Consider the following 17,763-nt stretch of genomic DNA (forward strand, 5'->3'; position numbering starts at 1 on the left):
AGCACAGTGGTCTCCATAATCCTCAAATGGAAGACGTTTGGGATGACCAGAACCCTTCCTAGAGCTGGCCGTCCGGCCAAACTGAGCTATCAGGGAGAAGAGCCTTGGTGAGAGAGGTAAAGAAGAAGATCACTGTGGCTGAGCTCCAGAGATGCAGTCAGGAGATGGGAGAAAGTTGTAGAAAGTCAACCATCACTGCAGCCCTCCACCAGTCGGGGCTTTATGGCAGAGTGGCCCGACGGAAGCCTCTCCTCAGTGTAAGACACATGAAAGCCCGCATGGAGTTTGCTAAAAAACACCTGAAGGACTCCAAGATAGTGAGAAATAAGATTCTCTGCTCTGATGAGACCAAAATAGAACTTTTTGGCCTTAATTCTAAGCGGTATGTGTGGAGAAAACCAGGCACTGCTCATCACCTGTCCAATACAGTCCCAACAGTGAAGCATGGTGGTGGCAGCATCATGCTGTGGGGGTGTTTTTCAGGTGCAGGGACAGGACGACTGGTTGCAATCGAGGGAAAAATGAATGCGGCCAAGTACAGGGATATCCTGGACAAAAACCTTCTCCAGAGTGCTCTGGACCTCAGACTGGGCCGAAGGTTTACCTTCCAACAAGACAATGACCCTAAGCACACAGCTAAAATAACGAAGGAGTGGCTTCACAACAACTCCGTGACTGTTCTTGAATGGCCCAGCCAGAGCAATGACTTAAACCCAATTGAGCATCTCTGGAGAGACCTAAAAATGGCTGTCCACCAACGTTTACCATCCAACCTGACAGAACTGGAGAGGACCTGCAAGGAGGAATGGCAGAGGATCCCCAAATCCAGGTGTGAAAGACTTGTTGCATCTTTCCCAAAAAGACTCCTGGCTGTATTAGATCAAAAGGGGGCTTCTACTAAATACTGAGCAAAGGGTCTGAATACTTAGAACCATGTGATATTTCAGTTTTTCTTTTTTAATAAATCTGCAACAATGTCAACAATTCTGTGTTTTTCTGTCAGTATGGGGTGCTATGTGTACATTCATGAGGAAGAAGAATGAACCTAAATGATTTTAGCAAATGGCTGCAATATAACAGAGTGAAAAATTTAAGGGGGTCTGAATACTTTCCATACCCACTGTATATATATATATATATATATATATATATATATATATATATATATATATATATATATATATATATATATATATATATATATATATAATATTACAATTAACCCTAAAAATATAAAGTCATTGCACAGTGAGTAGAATCTCCACTTCACAATTCTGGGTTCAGGTTCCCAGTGTTTGTGTGGGTTTCCTCTGGGTTCTTTGCTTTTTCTACTACTGTACCTACAAAAAAAAAAAAACATGCTGGTAGGTAGACAGGCTACTGGAACTTGCCCACTCACTGTTAAAAGGCGCATGGTGTTCCTGATCCCAATAATAATAATAATAATAATAATAATAATAATAATAATAATAATAATAATAATAATAATAATAATCTCTACTTTTACTTCAAAACTCTACTTTAACTCAATGACATGGCTTGTGACTTTTGTCCACCACTGCTATTTTTTACTTCCAGACCTTCTAAAGTTACTGCTCTTCTCACTCTTGCCAGCAGGGTGCACAGTATCTACAGAATGTGAAGATCTACTCCTGACACTCTGATCTTTGCTCTGGTGTTACACTTTACTTTGTCCCCCTTTATGCCTGCTTCATGTACAAGTGCATACTCTAATGTTAAACAGTGTGCCTAAAAAACAGTAAACTACAGTTTGACATTGCTGTTTTGGGGATAGCTGCAGTCCCTGAGGTGCTTCTGTAACATTGCAGTAAGTATGTAGATCAATCTAGGCTTTCTGATTTCAAAACTTTTATTATAAATCAGTGACATTTGACAAAAATAGTGTGATATATATATATATATATATATATATATATATATATATATATATATATATATATATATATATATATATATATATATATATATATATATATACAGTGGGTACGGAAAGTTTTCAGACCCCCTTAAATTTTTCACTTTTTGTTATATTGCAGCCATTTGCTAAAATCATTTAAGTTCATTTTTTTTCCTCATGAATGTACACACAGCTCCCCATACTGACAGAAAAACACAGAATTGTTGACCTTTTTGCAGATTTATTAAAAAAGAAAAACTGAAATATCACATGGTCCTAAGTATTCAGACCCTTTGCTGTGACACTCAAATATTTAACTCAGGTGCTCTCCATTTCTTCTGATCATCCTTGAGATGGTTCTACACCTTCATTTGAGTCCAGAAATTTTTGATTATACTGATTGGACTTGATTAGGAAAGCCACACACCTGTTTATATAAGACCTTACAGATCACAATGCATGTCAGAGCAAATGAGAATCATGAGGTCAAAGGAACTGCCTGAAGAGCTCAGAGACAGAATTGTGGCAAGGCACAGATCTGGCCAAGGTTCCAAAATTTTTTTTGCTGCACTTAAGGTTCCTAAGAGCACAGTGGCCTCCATAATCCTCAAATGGAAGACGTTTGGGACGACCAGAACCCTTCCTAGAGCTGGCCAACTGGCCAAACTGAGCTATCGGGGGAGAAGAGCCTTGGTGAGAGAGGTAAAGAAGAACCCAAAGATCACTATGGCTGAGCTCCAGAGATGCAGTCGGGAGATGGGAGAAAGTTGTAGAAAGTCAACCATCACTGCAGCCCTCCACAAGTCGGGGCTTTATGGCAGAGTGGCCCGACGGAAGCCTCTCCTCAGTGCAGGACACATGAAAAACCCGCATAGAGTTCTCCAAGATGGTGAGAAATAAGATTCTCTGGTCTGATGAGACCAAGATAGAACTTTTTGGCCTTAATTCTAAGCGGTATGTGTGGAGAAAACCAGGCACTGCTCATCACCTGTCCAGTACAGTCTCAACAATGAAGCATGGTGGTGGCAGCATCATGCTGTGGGGGTGTTTTTCAGCTGCAGGGACAGGACGACTGGTTGCAATCAAGGGAAAGATGAATGCGGCCAAGCACAGGGATATCCTGGACGAAAACCTTCTCCAGAGTGCTTTGGACCTCAGACTGGGCTGAAGGTTTACCTTCCAACAAGACAATGACCCTAAGCACACAGCTAAAATAACGAAGGAGTGGCTTCACAACAACTCCGTGACTGTTCTTGAATGGCCCAGCCAGAGCAATGACTTAAACCCAATTGAGCATCTCTGGAGAGACCTAAAAATAGCTGTCATCCAACGTTTACCGTCCAACTTGACAGAACTGGAGAGGATCTGCAAGGAGGAATGGCAGAGGATCCCTGAATCCAGGTGTGAAAAACTTGTGGCAGCCTTCCCAAAAAGACTCATGGCTGTATTAGATCAAAAGGGTGCTTCTACTAAATACTGAGCAAAGGGTCTGAATACTTAGGACCATGTGATATTTTAGTTTTTCTTTTTTAATAAATCTGCAACAGTGTCAACAATTCTGTGTTTTTCTGTCAATATAGGGTGCTATGTGTACATTAATGAGGAAAAGAAATGAACTTAAATGATTTTAGCAAATGGCTGCAAAATAAAAAAGAGTGAAAAATTTAAGGGGGTCTGTACCCACTGTATATATATATATATATATATATATATATATATATATATATATATATATATATATATATATATATATATATATATATATATATATATATTGTCACAATTTGACAAATCCCAATCTATTAGTCTTATATTTTTTTTCTATGCTTCTCATCTACAATTGACTGTAGTATCCAGATTTTTGACAAAATTCAATTGCCGTAGATTCGAATGCCAAATTGGTGCCCCCTTCGATGAAACACAAAGAAAAACTTTTGCGTAAAAGCCGTTAGATCTCTTCATATTGCAATATTTGTGATGTGTATAGTGATCCCAGTGCTTATGTGTTGCTCAGAGTTGGGTTTTTTTTATTCTGTACAATATTGTTCAATATGATTCAAGATTTGTATTTGTCACAAACATATTATAGTTATTTGCAGAATACAACTTGCAGCGAAATGAAAACACCATCGACCTCTCAGAAATTGTGCATTAAGTAAAAGGTCTAAGTATAAAAAAAAAAGAAGTAGGAGAAGATTTGAGAAGATATGAGGAGATATGAGAATATTTACATAAAAATTAGAATTAGCATCAAAAATCGAAAGAAGGTTCCAGTTCCAAAGTTTTTTAGAGTTTGGAATGCAATGTAGCCATATGACAAAGATGCACTATGGAGATGTCATATTTTTTGTAGACAGATGAACGATAGCAATGTGTATGACAATTCAACATCTTGCCAATAAAAGCCATTTTCAATTTAAATACCGTTTAAATATGTATTTTATTAGAAATTTTCTTTTTTGGAACAGGCTTTTTAAAAAAAAATAGCATGTGGTATTTTTCAGGCTGTCAGATCCAAACGAGATGCAGTACTGCAGCACCCGTGGAGAGGTTCACGGTTGGGATTTTCAGGATGTTCTCTTCTCAGGCTATGCTCCTGATGGGGGTATGTTCATGCCTGAGACGATTCCCTTGATCTCCCCTGCCACTCTCCGATCTTGGTACTCTCTGTCCTACCAGCAGCTCGTGTCAGAAGTGTGTTCGCTCTTTATCCCTGAGCAGCTCATCCCAAAACATGACTTGGAAGGTAACCCAAATGCTCTTATTTCATGCTCATCCCGAATGCATCTCTAATCTCTTGACGCTTTTTTTATACACTCCAGGCCTCATATCTAGTGCTTTGTCCAAGTTCTCCGTGCCAGATGCAGTGAAGATGGTGCGGCTGAAGGGCTCTTTGTCCATTTTGGAGCTGTTTCATGGAAAGACGCTGGCTTTTAAGGATCTGGCCATGAGCTGCACCACTCGCTTTCTGGAGTACTTTCTGTGCAAGGACAATCGACGTGCCATCATCCTTGTGGGTAAGTGAAAAACGTAATACATATAACAGGATATCTGAAGTAGAGCATGCTCATAATATCTGAGCACTTTATATACAGTACCTCTTACTAAATAAAAAAAGTAAATACTTCTCTTTCCATATAGGGACATCTGGGGACACCGGAGGCTCAGCCATCAGCAGTGTGTGTGATCTTAGTGCCGTGGACATAGTGGTGGTTTTCCCACGTGGACGAATCACTCAGGTGCAGGAGAGACAAATGACCACACATACAGCGGACAATGTCCATGTTTTTGCAGGTATTTAACCATTATGCCCTGTTTGGCTTAAAATATATATTTAACAGAAAACTAAAGGATATTTTAATTCCTGACACATGACCACCACATGATCTGCACTCACCTGCCATTGCTACCAATCCCAAGCTTTTCTCTGCAAAAAAAAAAAAAAAAGGAAATTCTAATGGTTTTCATTACGAGCGTTAATACAAACCATTAGCTGTGACCAACAACACAATTACGAAATATATTCCATTTTCTTAGGGGCAATTTAATGTAGCTGTTTCACCTACTATCATGTTTGGGAGGGAACTAGATAACCTGGAGAAAACTACAAAACATACAGAGAACATCTAAAATTCTGAGCAGTTCTTTTTTTCCATTATATTGGTTTTACATGACGTTTAGCAATCTCATTATCAGTGACCTTTGTATCAACAGAAAACTGAAAGGTAATTTTAATTCCTGTCACATGACCACCACATGATCTGCACTCACCTACCATTGTTACCATACCCAAACTTTTCCTTGCTGAAAAAACCCATTGAAATTCTAATAGTTTCCATTAAAAAGGCTTTAGCAAACCATCAGCTGTTAATTATCAAAACTAACTGGAGTCTGGATGCTTAATGGTGTCTTAATGGTCCCTAATACTATCCAATAGATATTTTATGTGACATGTAATAGAAGTTCAAAAAGAGTTCTATTGGTCCATCAGATTTACCACTAATTAATTGCAACAAATTACCAGTAGACACCCACAGGGCCATGAATGTTTCCATTAAAACCAATACAATTCCAATCATCACCTTTAAAAGCCCTTCAAATTCTATGACGGCTTCTATTTTATTGTATATTGTTATTTCATTCTGTTTATGTGCTCCGTATAAAGCGGACGGAAGTTCGGATGAAATCGACGTGCCTTTGAGGAAGCTGTTCGCCGATCAGTACTTGGTGAAGCGATATGGATTGATGAGCCTGAACTCTGTGAACTGGTCACGCATTCTGGTGCAGCTCGCTCATTTTATATACGCCTACCTGCAACTGAGTGGAGTCGGGGATATGGATGGAGACGTACTACCCACTCTGGAGGTAGTGGTGCCCACAGGAGGAGCAGGAAATATAACAGGTATAGACTACAGGCATTAAATCTCTAACTTTGTTTACTGGATCATTATTATTTTTGTCAAATGAGAGGCATGAAACAGAAGCCTAAGAAGAAAGCACTTATAAGGTGGGCAGCATCTGTTGATAGGTTACCAACATACACAAACAGTTACAAACCCTGAGGTACATTATGTAAGATGGAATAAAATACCTTTTGGGAAAATTTACTACACCAGACTCATCTCGGATACCAGAATTAAGTGCAAGTATTTTATCTGTACCTGAATTAATGTCTTCATGTCACTGAAAGAGCCTTATACACTATTTGTTTACAGCATTGCAATAAATCAGTGTATCTATTACCGTATTTCCTATAATATTTTAAATTATATCAAATATTAAAGATTATTATTAGGTCATTTTGCTCATAAAAAAAGAACTGCCAAAAGAACAAGAAAAGCTTGAAATGAGTAATAATGTTCAGAAAAAGGTTTCATAATCCGATATTAGATTTATTGCAATTTTGTAATAATAAATACTAGATAAATTGACTCCATTCAAGATATTTTAACTATTTATAATGTTTTTACTATTTGTATTGCATTGTATTGTATGGCAGCAGTGTGGCCATTTGATGCATTAAAATATCTCTGTGAACTCTGTAAATTATTCCCTCAGAATGTTTGCTTGCTAGTTACAGTATGTTTGATAGTTTATTACTGCACTTGTGGTTTATTAGTAACTCAAATAACCACGGGTTAGAGCCATGTTGAGCAGAAAAGCATCTCTAAATGTGCAACATTGAGGTTGATAGAAGACAACAGAGAAGGACCACTTTTGCATTTCACATCAGTGAGCTTAAAAGAAGGCTCCTAAAAACTGGACAGTTTGTAACAACATGGCCTGACCTTTTTTTTTATTTTTATTTTTTTATAACCTTCAGTGGTCCAGTTTCAGTGAACAAATGTTTCTCTTAAAGAACACATTTATGGCTCTTTCTTTAAAATAAATGGCTCAACTACTGCATGTCTTCTATATACTATGCGGCTCTACTATATTGTGCTCCAACGCTGAATAAGCCGTGTGATCATTCTTTATAATCCTTTAAATATAGGCAGGTGAAACGTTAGTGCTATTATTTGTATTACGGACCCATTTAGTCTATTTTTAGACTTTAGATCTTTATCAGCTGGCTCTTTGTAGGTTTTAGATCAACACAGGGTAAATATAATCTTGACAATAGCACATGGGTCAGTAGTTTCAAAAGGTTTGATAATGCCTCTAAATCCCTCAATTCAAGTCTGAAATAATGTATAATAATAGGTCCTGTTTAATTTGCATTTAGCAATTGTGTGTGTGTGTGTGTGTGTGTGTGTGTGTGTGTGTGTGTTGGTGGATTGTAGCTGGATGCATCGTTAAGCAGATGGGGGTTCCTCTGCACCTTGTGGCCATGGTGAACTCTAATGATGTGGTGCACCGTGCAGTTCAGAGTGGAGATTTCTCAATGGCTGACAGCGTCAAGCAAACTCTGGCTCCGGCCATTGATATCCAGGTGCTTCACATTTTTTCTTCCAGTATATGTTCTCATCCACAAAGCATGTGTGTAATTATGACCTGTTTTTAGGATCCTTATAACATAGAGCGTGTGTTCTGGCTCTTATCTGGAAATAATGGCGCTTTGGTAAAGAAGATGATGGAGCAGTTTCAGGACACTCACACACTCTGTCTACCTGAAACACTCCACAAAAAGGTCTGTGTATAGTGTTATACAGATTTTTTTTATTTATTTCTTATCTCTTTTAAAATAAATAGCTGTGCAATACAAAGCATCTTGACAGCGTTTGTACACTGGCCACAAGCTTCAGGTTTTTAAAAGCTGCAGTCTTATTGGTTCTCCGGAGTTCTCTACCTTTTTCCAAGTGGAGAATTTGCAGATCAGTGATCAACTATGCAGGCCAACTAGCTAACAAAAACCTAACACATAATTATGTAAATCAGTGGCCAAAGTTAATAGCATCCTAGAGTATATTTGGCTATATTATGTAAAGCAAAACTCAGGGTTACTAGCAAGCTAGCAAACACTAGGCTAGTGATTATATTATGTTAAAGCAGTACTTCAGGTTTGCAGAAACCCACATAATATTAGGCACATTTTTTATAGTATATAAAATATTAGCCAAGGTTACTAGCAAGTTAGCTGATATTAAGCATACTGTTATATTATGTAAAGCCAAAGTCAGGGTTACTTGCAAGCCAGATGACATTAGGCTAAATCTTTTAATTATGTAAAGCAGCCAATGTTTAGAGCAACGTAGCTAACGTTGGGCTAACTTATATAAAAGAGTAGCCAATGTTAGTAGCATGTTAGCTGACATTAAGCATACTGTTATTTTATGTAAAAGTGAGGGTTACTAGCAAGTTGGCAAACATGTATCTGGTAATTATATTATGTAAAGCAGTAGCCAAGGTTACAAGCAAGGTTACTAGTACTGTGTATAATAATAAACAATTGGCAGGTTTGTGTAGACATTAGCAGATGTTGGGCTAATTATTTTGTGTGTAATTAAAATTAATAGTCATGGTTTTGAGGAAGCTAATAACCATTAAGGTAACTTATATTGTTAAACCAGCAGCTAGGTTTGCTAGGGAATATTAGCCTTCAGGTGATAGAGAAAAGTGAATCTAATTAGGGCCCTAAAATCGACATGGCTAAAAAAAAAAAATCTTTTGTTTGGGTAGTTGGTTTCGATCATGTGTTCAGGTTCGGTGTCTGATGAAGGGATCATTGAGGCCATGAAGAGATGCTGGGAGGAAAATCAGTATTTGGTGTGCCCTCATACAGCTGTGGGAGTCTGGCATCACTACCACTGTCCTGTGCGCACTGGGAAGAATAGGTCTCACACACACACACACACACACACAACCCCCCTTTCACACATAAGCTTTGTATTTACTTGTATTACTCCTCATCATTGGACGCAAACACATCACACCAAAGTCAAACACAGAGTCATACGAGTAAACACAGTTCAGTAAAAATCTAATGACTGTTTTGAAAGAAATTGTCCATGCCTTTCTCTAGGTGTTGCATTGCGACAGCATCCCCAGCCAAGTTTCCCGAAGTGGTACAGAAAGCAGGCCTGACTATCGACCTCCCTGAAACAGTGAGGCGGCTGGAAAAGATGGAGACACGTTTTACACATTTGGAGCAAAGCGAGAACTGGGAAATGGCATTAAGAGAGCGTATCGAGGCTATCGGTTTTGCACGGCAACATGGCATGCTGTTTTATACACATTAACTGTTTTTAGTGCCTGGAAGGTAGTGAGTTTCAATTCCTGAGGTTTGTGTTTATTAAAGCACATTTATTATTACTATAAAAGATTTCACAATTTTAAATACACTAATTTGCCAAAAGTTTGCAGACACCTGTTCATGGTATGTGCTTTCTGAGCATCTCATTCCACATTTAGTTCCAATTCACTCATAATTCCCTCTACTTTTCTGGGAAGATGTTCCAGTAGAATTAAGAATGTGCTTTCGGACATTTGTGTTCATCGGCCACAAGGGTGTTAGTAAAGCCAGGTACTGATGTGGGTAAGGTGAGGAGGCCTGGGGTGCAGTCAGTGTTCCAATTCATCCTAAAGCTGCAGTAGTGTTGAGATCAGAGCTCTATAGCAAGCCACTCAAGATCTTTGTGCACAGGGGCTCCATGCTGGAACAGGTTTGGGTTTCCAAGTTCAAGTGAATGCAACTGAAAAAGTTCAAGTGAAAAACTTACTTCTTACTTACTTGTAAATCACTTAAAATAAAATTTAATTGAGATGTTAGAAAATAAAAGCCTTGTATTGGAGTCTGACTCGTGTATGTGGATTATTTAACAAGAAAAAATCTTTTTTATTTCATGTGAATTGTCAAAAATGTTCGCAAAAACTTTTCAGATTTGTTTCTGATTATAGACTTTGTTATTCAATAAATATTTTCAGTTATTTAAATGTGCTTTTTTTCAGCAATGCTATACATGTCTCCTGTGTGTGTGTGTGTGTGTGTGTGTGTGTGTGTGTGTGTGTGTGTGTGTGTGTGTGTTTTTGTTGACTGCGACTTTTTTACGCCTGTTCAATATTCTTGATATTCCTATTGAACTGATTGCAATACTACAGAAAAATACTGAAGCTCACTGATTTTCAAATTTGTGGTTCTATTTGTCACATTGTCAACGGTGTATTTGATTTGTTTTGATTTGTTCACAAACACTTAATCAGATTTTTTGATATAGTAATAAAACACCTCAATACACAAAGTAAACAAAGTCCTGTTAAAGTGTTCAAGCACCACATAAAGTGATTTATTTTTTATTACTGCAGAAAAACAAAATCAATTACAATTATTAAAATACATGACCGATATTCGTATCTGTTTACATTCTAAATCAGTATTCCAACTTTAAAAACTTCACAAGGTCATGTGACGGTTTGGCTGGTGTTTGGCTCCTCCTAAAGAGAACAATGTAATCCCTGCTTGGACAGCTCATTGGTAAGGTCTGTAGTTTGTCCAATGAAGAAGCTTCAGAAGGAGGTCTTTGCCACTGGCAGGTAGGTTGTGAGAGGATGCTTCACCTTCTCCTTCCAGACATGAGTGATCAGTGGTGCAGCTCTCTGTTTCACACATCAAACATATTTGCGTTAATTGTCATAGAAAATATATAAACAGTTAGGAAAAGAAAGTTAGCAATGTATTTAGTTAAAAAAAAAAAATCAGCTGTAATGTAAATCTGAAGATAATATTGTTTCTATAACTAAACATTTATTGTTTAAAAGGCCTCAAAAGTTCCAACCAGATAACAGATAAAAATATTCAGTTTGTTAGCAAATCAGCTTCTAATTTATTTATGTTAACCTATTTATATAAATATCCACACTATGGGCAAATGTATTGAGACACCTGATTTTTGCAGGTATATGGGGATTTTTAACCAAACTGTTACCACAAAATTGGAGGCACACAATTGTATAGGATGTGAATACTGTAACATTAAATTTCCATTCAGTTGAACTACAAACTTCAACCTGTTTCAGCATTTGTGAAAATATGCTTTACATGCGCTGGAGTAGAAGATCTTGAGTGGCCTTGTGGCTGAAGTACAAATCAAAAACATCTTTACAGAAAAATAGATGTTATTATGACAGCAAATGGGGACTAAATGGGGAATGGAATGGTCAGATAAGTGCACATAAATTTTATGGTCAGGTTTCCACAAACTTTTGCATATGTCGAGAATATAAATAGAAATTACATTTTCTATCTATCTATCTGTCTGCCTGCCTGCCTGCCTGCCTGTCTGTATGTCTGTCTGTCTGTCTGTCTGTCTGTCTGTCTGTCTGTTATTTATATTTAGAAATGTATAGATTAAATGTAAAGTATGTGTATTTCAGCACTGATGCAAAAATAACTGTTGGTTTTAGGTATTAGGTTTTTGTCATTTTTACAGTTAAACTGCTAAATTATCAAATAAAATGATTATGGAGTAATTTGAAGATTATTAATCCTAGGCATTTTACTTATATACAATTTTTTTCCAAATTCATGTTATTTGTCTACGTTGCGACGGACAACAGCAGCTGACCTGAGTCACAGCAGACTCCTGGTGCGGCACAGCGTCCTGCCACAGAGCCACATGGTTTTCCTCCAGTCTCACATGGAGAAGGCACGTAGTCTTCCTCCATGCAGCGCATTGCCTCCAGAGTTCCCACCATGCAGCCCATTTCCTCTCCGCAGCAGATATTGGGACCAAAGCATCGACCCTTATCTTCAGGACCACATGCCATACACTGAACACAGACAATTCCACATGTTCATATAATTATCTCTAAACCAGTCTTAGTCTGAAAATTCATGTTTGCTTATACGGTTTTTCAGTTTTACAATTTCATTGTATTTATATAATCTTTACAATAGATATTGTCTCAAAGACACACATTTGTCAGTAAAAATATATACTTTTTAAGCTACAGTAAAGGTGCCAGTTATGAGTAAAAACACAAACACAAATCTTTCAAAAAAATATATCTTAATAAAAAATATATATATTTTGGAGAATATATTTCTTCTTGTCATCAAATTCAATAATGAGGATTTTTTTTTCTTTTAAATTCTATTAGTTACCTTAGTATTTATTTGCACACTTGGATGTTCAACAGTATTAACTATAAAGGTATTAACAATGACATTTTCTTTAATGAATGAAAATCACTTCTGCCTCATGTGTTTTTCCTGATTTATTGCATTCAGATCACATAATGAATAATTTCTACTAATGCTATGATTTATTATAATAAAAGTATTGAAAACGTGAAAACCTGTCGAGGGATGTCCTGTACTGCTCTTTTGCCACCAATTGGACAGTTAGAGATGTAGCAGGCTGTACAAATGGACAGCAGACACAGCATGCAGAAGATAGTAAGTGGTGCTCCAGACATCTCTGTGTGAAAAAGAAATTCAAAAGGATATTAAGTTGGAACAATGCAACAAATCATACATACATTGTCAAACAAACCTAAAGTCAAACTCTGGACTGATTATCTAAATATTATTTGCTTTATTAAGAAAAAGCACCAATATTTACAAGACTTACTTCGTCAAGGCTGATGTTAAGAAAAAAAAAAACAGTAGGTTTGGTAGCTTCACTAGCTGCAGTAGCTGTTCCTCTGTGAGCTGTAAGAATTTTCTTTATATACCCTTAAGTTCCTTTTAAAACGTGATATTATTGCATCATTATCTATTACACGCAAATAATCATAATTGGCCACATATTAATTGTGTGACCTGATTAGGGCAGAGCACTGGTCACTTAGTGATCCACGAACAAGGATGTGAGTCATTAGTGCTCAGGCTGTGATGGTGCATTAGATTACAGAATCAGATTTCTGCCCCAACTTAGATAGAAAGAATATTTTTACAGGGGTGTTTGGTTTATTGCATAGATTTTAGTACTGAAACATTTAACTGGGTAAGTGAGCAAATTATTCATACAAATCTTCTAGAGATAAAAAAACAACATACACTTTCTTTATTATAACTTATTCAAAAGTTGGGGGGCTTGCTCAATTGACGCAAAGAAAAAAGCCTGGTCATGCCTCGACCATTATAAATGATGTTTAAAAATTCTTTTTTCATATATTTATTTGGTCATTTACAGTTACATTTATGGCATTTAGCAGACACCCTTATCCAGAGCAATATACAAAAGCGCTTTAAAATCTCTATCAATGAATAAATAAACATCAATTTACTAAGTTGCAAACTTGGCATACCCTCAGCCTAAACTCTATTTGGAGAAATTACAGCAAACTTTTCATGTATCTTTTAAAATACATTCTTCTTCTTCTTTCGGCTGCTCCCATTAGGGGTCGCCACAGCGGATCATCCGTCTCCATACCACCCTGTCCTCTACATCTGCCTCTTTCACACCAACTACCTGCATGTCTTCCCTCACCACATCCATGAACCTCCTCCTTGGCCTTCCTCTTTTTCTCCTACCTGGTGGCTCCATCCTCAGCATTCTTCTACCAATATAATTCATGTCCCTCCTTTGCACATGTCCAAACCATCTCAATCTCACCTCCCTCACCTTGTCACCAAAACATCCTACATGCGCTGTCCCTCTAATAAACTCATTTCTAATCTTGTCCATCCTCGTCACATCTTTTAAAATACATAAATACAAAAAACAAACAGGGTCAAATCAGACAAAGTAAGAGTGCAGTGAAATGCTTTTTTTTTTGTCAGTTTGGAACAAAAAAAATTAATAAAAAGAATAGAAATGGAAAAAGAGTTTACATCAACCAGAACTTTGTTCTGTACATCAAGTAGACGACAGAAATACGTGAAATGTAAAAATGTTATAGAGAGAATACTTATGATCCTGTTATGTGACATCTAACACACTATATAAATATTATAATTTATACATAACAACCCTAATTAAATAATCTAATTAAATAATTATATGAATCCAATTACATAATTTGTAACATGCTGTCAATGTTGTGTGGATAAATTTTGCTCCATGGTTTTGGTCCACGTGTCCCTTTGAACACTTTTAAAAACTGGAAAATGTTTTAGACAGGACACTCCACCAGAATCATCAAAACCTCAACTCAAAGTACAATTTTTTTGGAAGAATTGTGATCCAGAACAGTTCTACACACAAAAATCAAGATGTAAACAGGGTACAAATGCCTTGTCGTTACATCTGTACCCAAGCAGTGTAAAGCAATGTACCTCTGAGCATCGACACATGTTTGTACCTTATTGTTTGTAACTCTAAAACAGGGGTCTCCAATCTTTTCCAGAAAGGTCCAGTGTGGGTGCAGGTTTTTATTCCAACCAAGCAAGTCCACACCAAATTCTACCTGTTCAAATCTAATGATCTTAATTTTCAATGACTATCCCACACTGGCCCTTCCTGGAAAAGATTAAAGACCCCTGCTCTGAAAGAATATTTATGCATTAAATATGTGTACTTTTTTTTTTTTTTACAAATCAGTTCAACAGAACATCAGTGAAATTCTATTGAACAATTTCAGGATGTAATTTTTAACCATACCAGGACACAAAGGTACATTTCTATCACTATAGGTGCATATAGATTCTTTTTGAGGTACAAAAAAGAAGTTACAAAAATGTACCAATGCTCAGAGGTACATCGCTAGCATAAAAGAGTACAACGCATTTGTTCTTTTTTAGGTAAATTCCTGTACCTTGATTTTTCTGTGTATAGATACTTGTAGAATCCTGCAAATGAGGATGATTCTAGCTCATAGTGGTACAACATTTTACTTAGATATTATTCTGCTACCTGTCTGTACACACAACCGACAGTAAAACATCCCAAGGACTTACACCAAAGTACTAAAAAATTCCAATACACAATTTCTGAGTCAAAGAATCATAGAAAAAAAAAGAATTTTAAAAAAGAATATTCATGTTAAAGCTTTACCCAATACACTTTGCATATATGTGGTTATAATATTTTATAAACCATAGCGTAACAGTAAACAAATGGTCTTTTTTCCGCTTCTGGGGACATTATGTTAGCTGTTAATAACCACTAAGTTGAGCAGTGTGAAACTGTAAGCACTTTCTGAAGATATACTTCCACTTTTTAAACAAAACTTAGCTTAGATATATGAAATCAGTAAGCAATAGGGTAGGCTATCTTAGCCAAAGTAGGTGAAGGTCATCAAGGGTTAACTTTTTTTATGTCTCATATTCATTCAGATTTTAAAAGTCCCAAAATACATGATATTAATGAATTAAATCAGAAGGCAAATTGGCTAATACATTTTCAGAACAGATTGTTCTTAGGTCAACGAGTGTCCTTCTCTTCCTGCTCTTTAATATTTTGTCACTAATTAAGGTGTAGTGGTGAATATATTTCATGAATTAAAATAATTACAGAGAATCTGGTTGCCTAAGTCATTGTGGATTTTGATGGTGTCATTTCTGCGATATCAACCTCCATATGTACCTATAATATCAAGTGAGGGCTGTTTTTTCAACAAAACACTATAAAATATCAGAATGACTTTGGCTGTGGCACAGTTGTTAGTGCTATACAGGCCAGTTTAGAGTAAATAAAATGTTTTCTGCTATTGGATTTTAAAAGTGCAAAACAAAAAAAAATGCCTTAAAGAAGAATGAACAGACTGGTTTTTAGAAAAGCTATTTTAACTCAAACAACCATTATTCACAATCTCAGTAAGCAGAAAAGCATCTCAAAATGCACAATATGTCAAAACTTGGGGCTTTAAAAGCAAAAGCTCACGTGGACCCCAGTCAGCCAAGAATATCAATCTAAGACTTCAGCGGACACAATCAAACAGCCAGACTTTGTGAGTATGAAATGATATGACAAAAAAGAAATCAAATGACTAGATGGAAGAATAATTAACGATACAATATGTCAAATACCACGTATGTTGGTATAGACTGATGAATGTAGTGTATGAACCCCCACAGCGCAATATACTAAATTACTTAATCACTTAGATTAATTATAAAGCACTAAATCATAAAAGACACATCAATCTAACTTCCCTTAGACATCCGAAGATGTCCAGCAGTGCCATCAGTAAAGAACTGGCAGAAAACCAGTGAGCCCCAGATATATATAATATCCAGAAAAGGCAGGCCAGAAGTTTTCTTCATGGAAGAGTTGCTAAGTGACTCAACTATGCACAAAAACATAGGAATTGGGATTCAGAAAAATGGCTGCAATTGCTATGGTCAAAATATAAAAATATTTGGCAGTAGCAAGAAGTTGTTTGCCAAAGATCTGGAGATCGGTGCAATAATGAGTGTCTGCAGGCAACAGTGTAGCATGGTGGAGGTTCCTTGAAAGTTGGGGTCTGTATTTCTGCAAATGAAGCTTGATGTTTGGTCAGGATTTAAAGTGTCCTTAATGCTGAGAAATACAGGAAGATACTTATCCATAATGCAACATCATCAGAGAGGCATCTGATTGGTTGCAAATGTATTCTGCAGCATTGCCATTAAGAGCTTATTTTCACTGTAGAGAAGAACAAGGAGTCCTTAAAGTAACAGTTTGGGCTCCCACAGGGTCCTGAGTTTGTCTGGTATTACTTGAAGAGACAGAAGGATTTGAGGCAGCCTACATCCACAAAAGATTTGTGGTTAGATCTCCAAGATGTTTGGAACAACCTACTCGCCGGGTTCCTTCAAAAACTGTGTGCCTAGAAGAATTGATGCTGTTTTGTAGGCTGTTTTGTAATCAGAGGTGTAAAGATTGGCTGAAAATCATACTTAAGTAAAAGTATAGATAACTTACTGCAAAACTTACTTCATTACAAGTTAAAAAATCAATTCAAATATGACTTGAGTAAAAGTCTCATGAGTATCTGATTTGAACAGTACTTGAGTAATTGACTTGTATTGAACGTAGGGTCAAAGATGCACTAGTCCTCAAAACCAAGACATGTGTATGTAAAAAGCCAAAACCTGTTCATTTGTGAGGTTTCATTTACTAAAATAAATTGTACACCTCAACACTTCAGTAAACAAGATCAACACAACATGGAACTCAGTCTTAAATAGTAGCTATATTTTTATTCAAATGGCTAAAAAGTCGCTCACGGGCAGCAGATGCAGGAAGGGGAGTGTTGAGCCTTAATGACATCTTCAACAGAGGTGCATAATGTAATTGATATCGCTTATTGTCTATTAAAATATAGTGGAGTCAAAAATACATATACTGAATCATAAATGCAGTTAAGTAGAGAGTAAAAGTTGCTCATTTATTTGAAACTCGAAAGCAGCCAAAAATTACTTTTAGTACAATAACGAAGTATTTTGACTTAAATACTTCACACAACTGGCTTTTAATGATGTTATGTATTTTAGGTTTGTTTTTGCTCAGGAGTGTGTATCATATAAAAAATTTAACCTG

General features: G+C 36.7%; 2 protein-coding genes across 4 annotated transcripts; one reads left to right on the forward strand and one right to left on the reverse strand.

The window, feature by feature from the left end:
• Positions 1 to 1,654: 1,654 nt before the first annotated feature.
• Positions 1,655 to 10,149, forward strand: thnsl2 (threonine synthase-like 2). Of its 3 annotated transcripts, none has more exons than XM_083531074.1 (9): positions 1,655 to 1,828; positions 4,423 to 4,664; positions 4,741 to 4,935; positions 5,060 to 5,212; positions 6,084 to 6,320; positions 7,702 to 7,850; positions 7,923 to 8,048; positions 9,038 to 9,192; positions 9,381 to 10,149. In XM_083531074.1, the coding sequence occupies exons 2-9, from the start codon at positions 4,442 to 4,444 to the stop codon at positions 9,595 to 9,597; spliced, it is 1,455 nt and encodes a 484-aa protein (XP_083387200.1). In that variant the 5' UTR covers positions 1,655 to 1,828; positions 4,423 to 4,441; the 3' UTR covers positions 9,598 to 10,149. The 3 variants fall into 3 exon arrangements, with proteins under 3 accessions (XP_083387200.1, XP_083387201.1, XP_083387202.1); XM_083531075.1 differs by having other exon boundaries at positions 1,681 to 1,828; positions 4,506 to 4,664; XM_083531076.1 differs by having other exon boundaries at positions 1,698 to 1,828; positions 4,506 to 4,664; positions 4,767 to 4,935.
• A 631-nt stretch (positions 10,150 to 10,780) lies between these two features.
• On the reverse strand, positions 10,781 to 12,772 carry oxt (oxytocin; the record flags this gene model as incomplete). Its single annotated transcript, XM_083532166.1, has 3 exons — positions 10,781 to 10,951; positions 11,920 to 12,124; positions 12,653 to 12,772. 3 exons carry the CDS (start codon positions 12,770 to 12,772, stop codon positions 10,824 to 10,826), a joined length of 453 nt encoding a protein of 150 aa, XP_083388292.1. The 3' UTR covers positions 10,781 to 10,823.
• Between the last annotated feature and the right edge of the window lie 4,991 nt (positions 12,773 to 17,763).

Source organism: Silurus aristotelis (assembly GCF_946808225.1).
Source record: "Silurus aristotelis genome assembly, chromosome: 26".
Classification (NCBI taxonomy): domain Eukaryota; kingdom Metazoa; phylum Chordata; class Actinopteri; order Siluriformes; family Siluridae; genus Silurus; species Silurus aristotelis.

Excerpts from the sequence above, each read along its gene's own strand:
- thnsl2 (XM_083531074.1), top strand. The coding sequence starts at position 4,442 with ATGCAGTACTGCAGCACCCGTGGAGAGGTTCACGGTTGGGATTTTCAG. Across the intron at positions 6,321-7,701 it reads AGGAGCAGGAAATATAACAG|CTGGATGCATCGTTAAGCAG; the intron begins GTATAGACTACA and ends GGTGGATTGTAG. Across the intron at positions 8,049-9,037 it reads CTGAAACACTCCACAAAAAG|TTGGTTTCGATCATGTGTTC; the intron begins GTCTGTGTATAG and ends TTGTTTGGGTAG.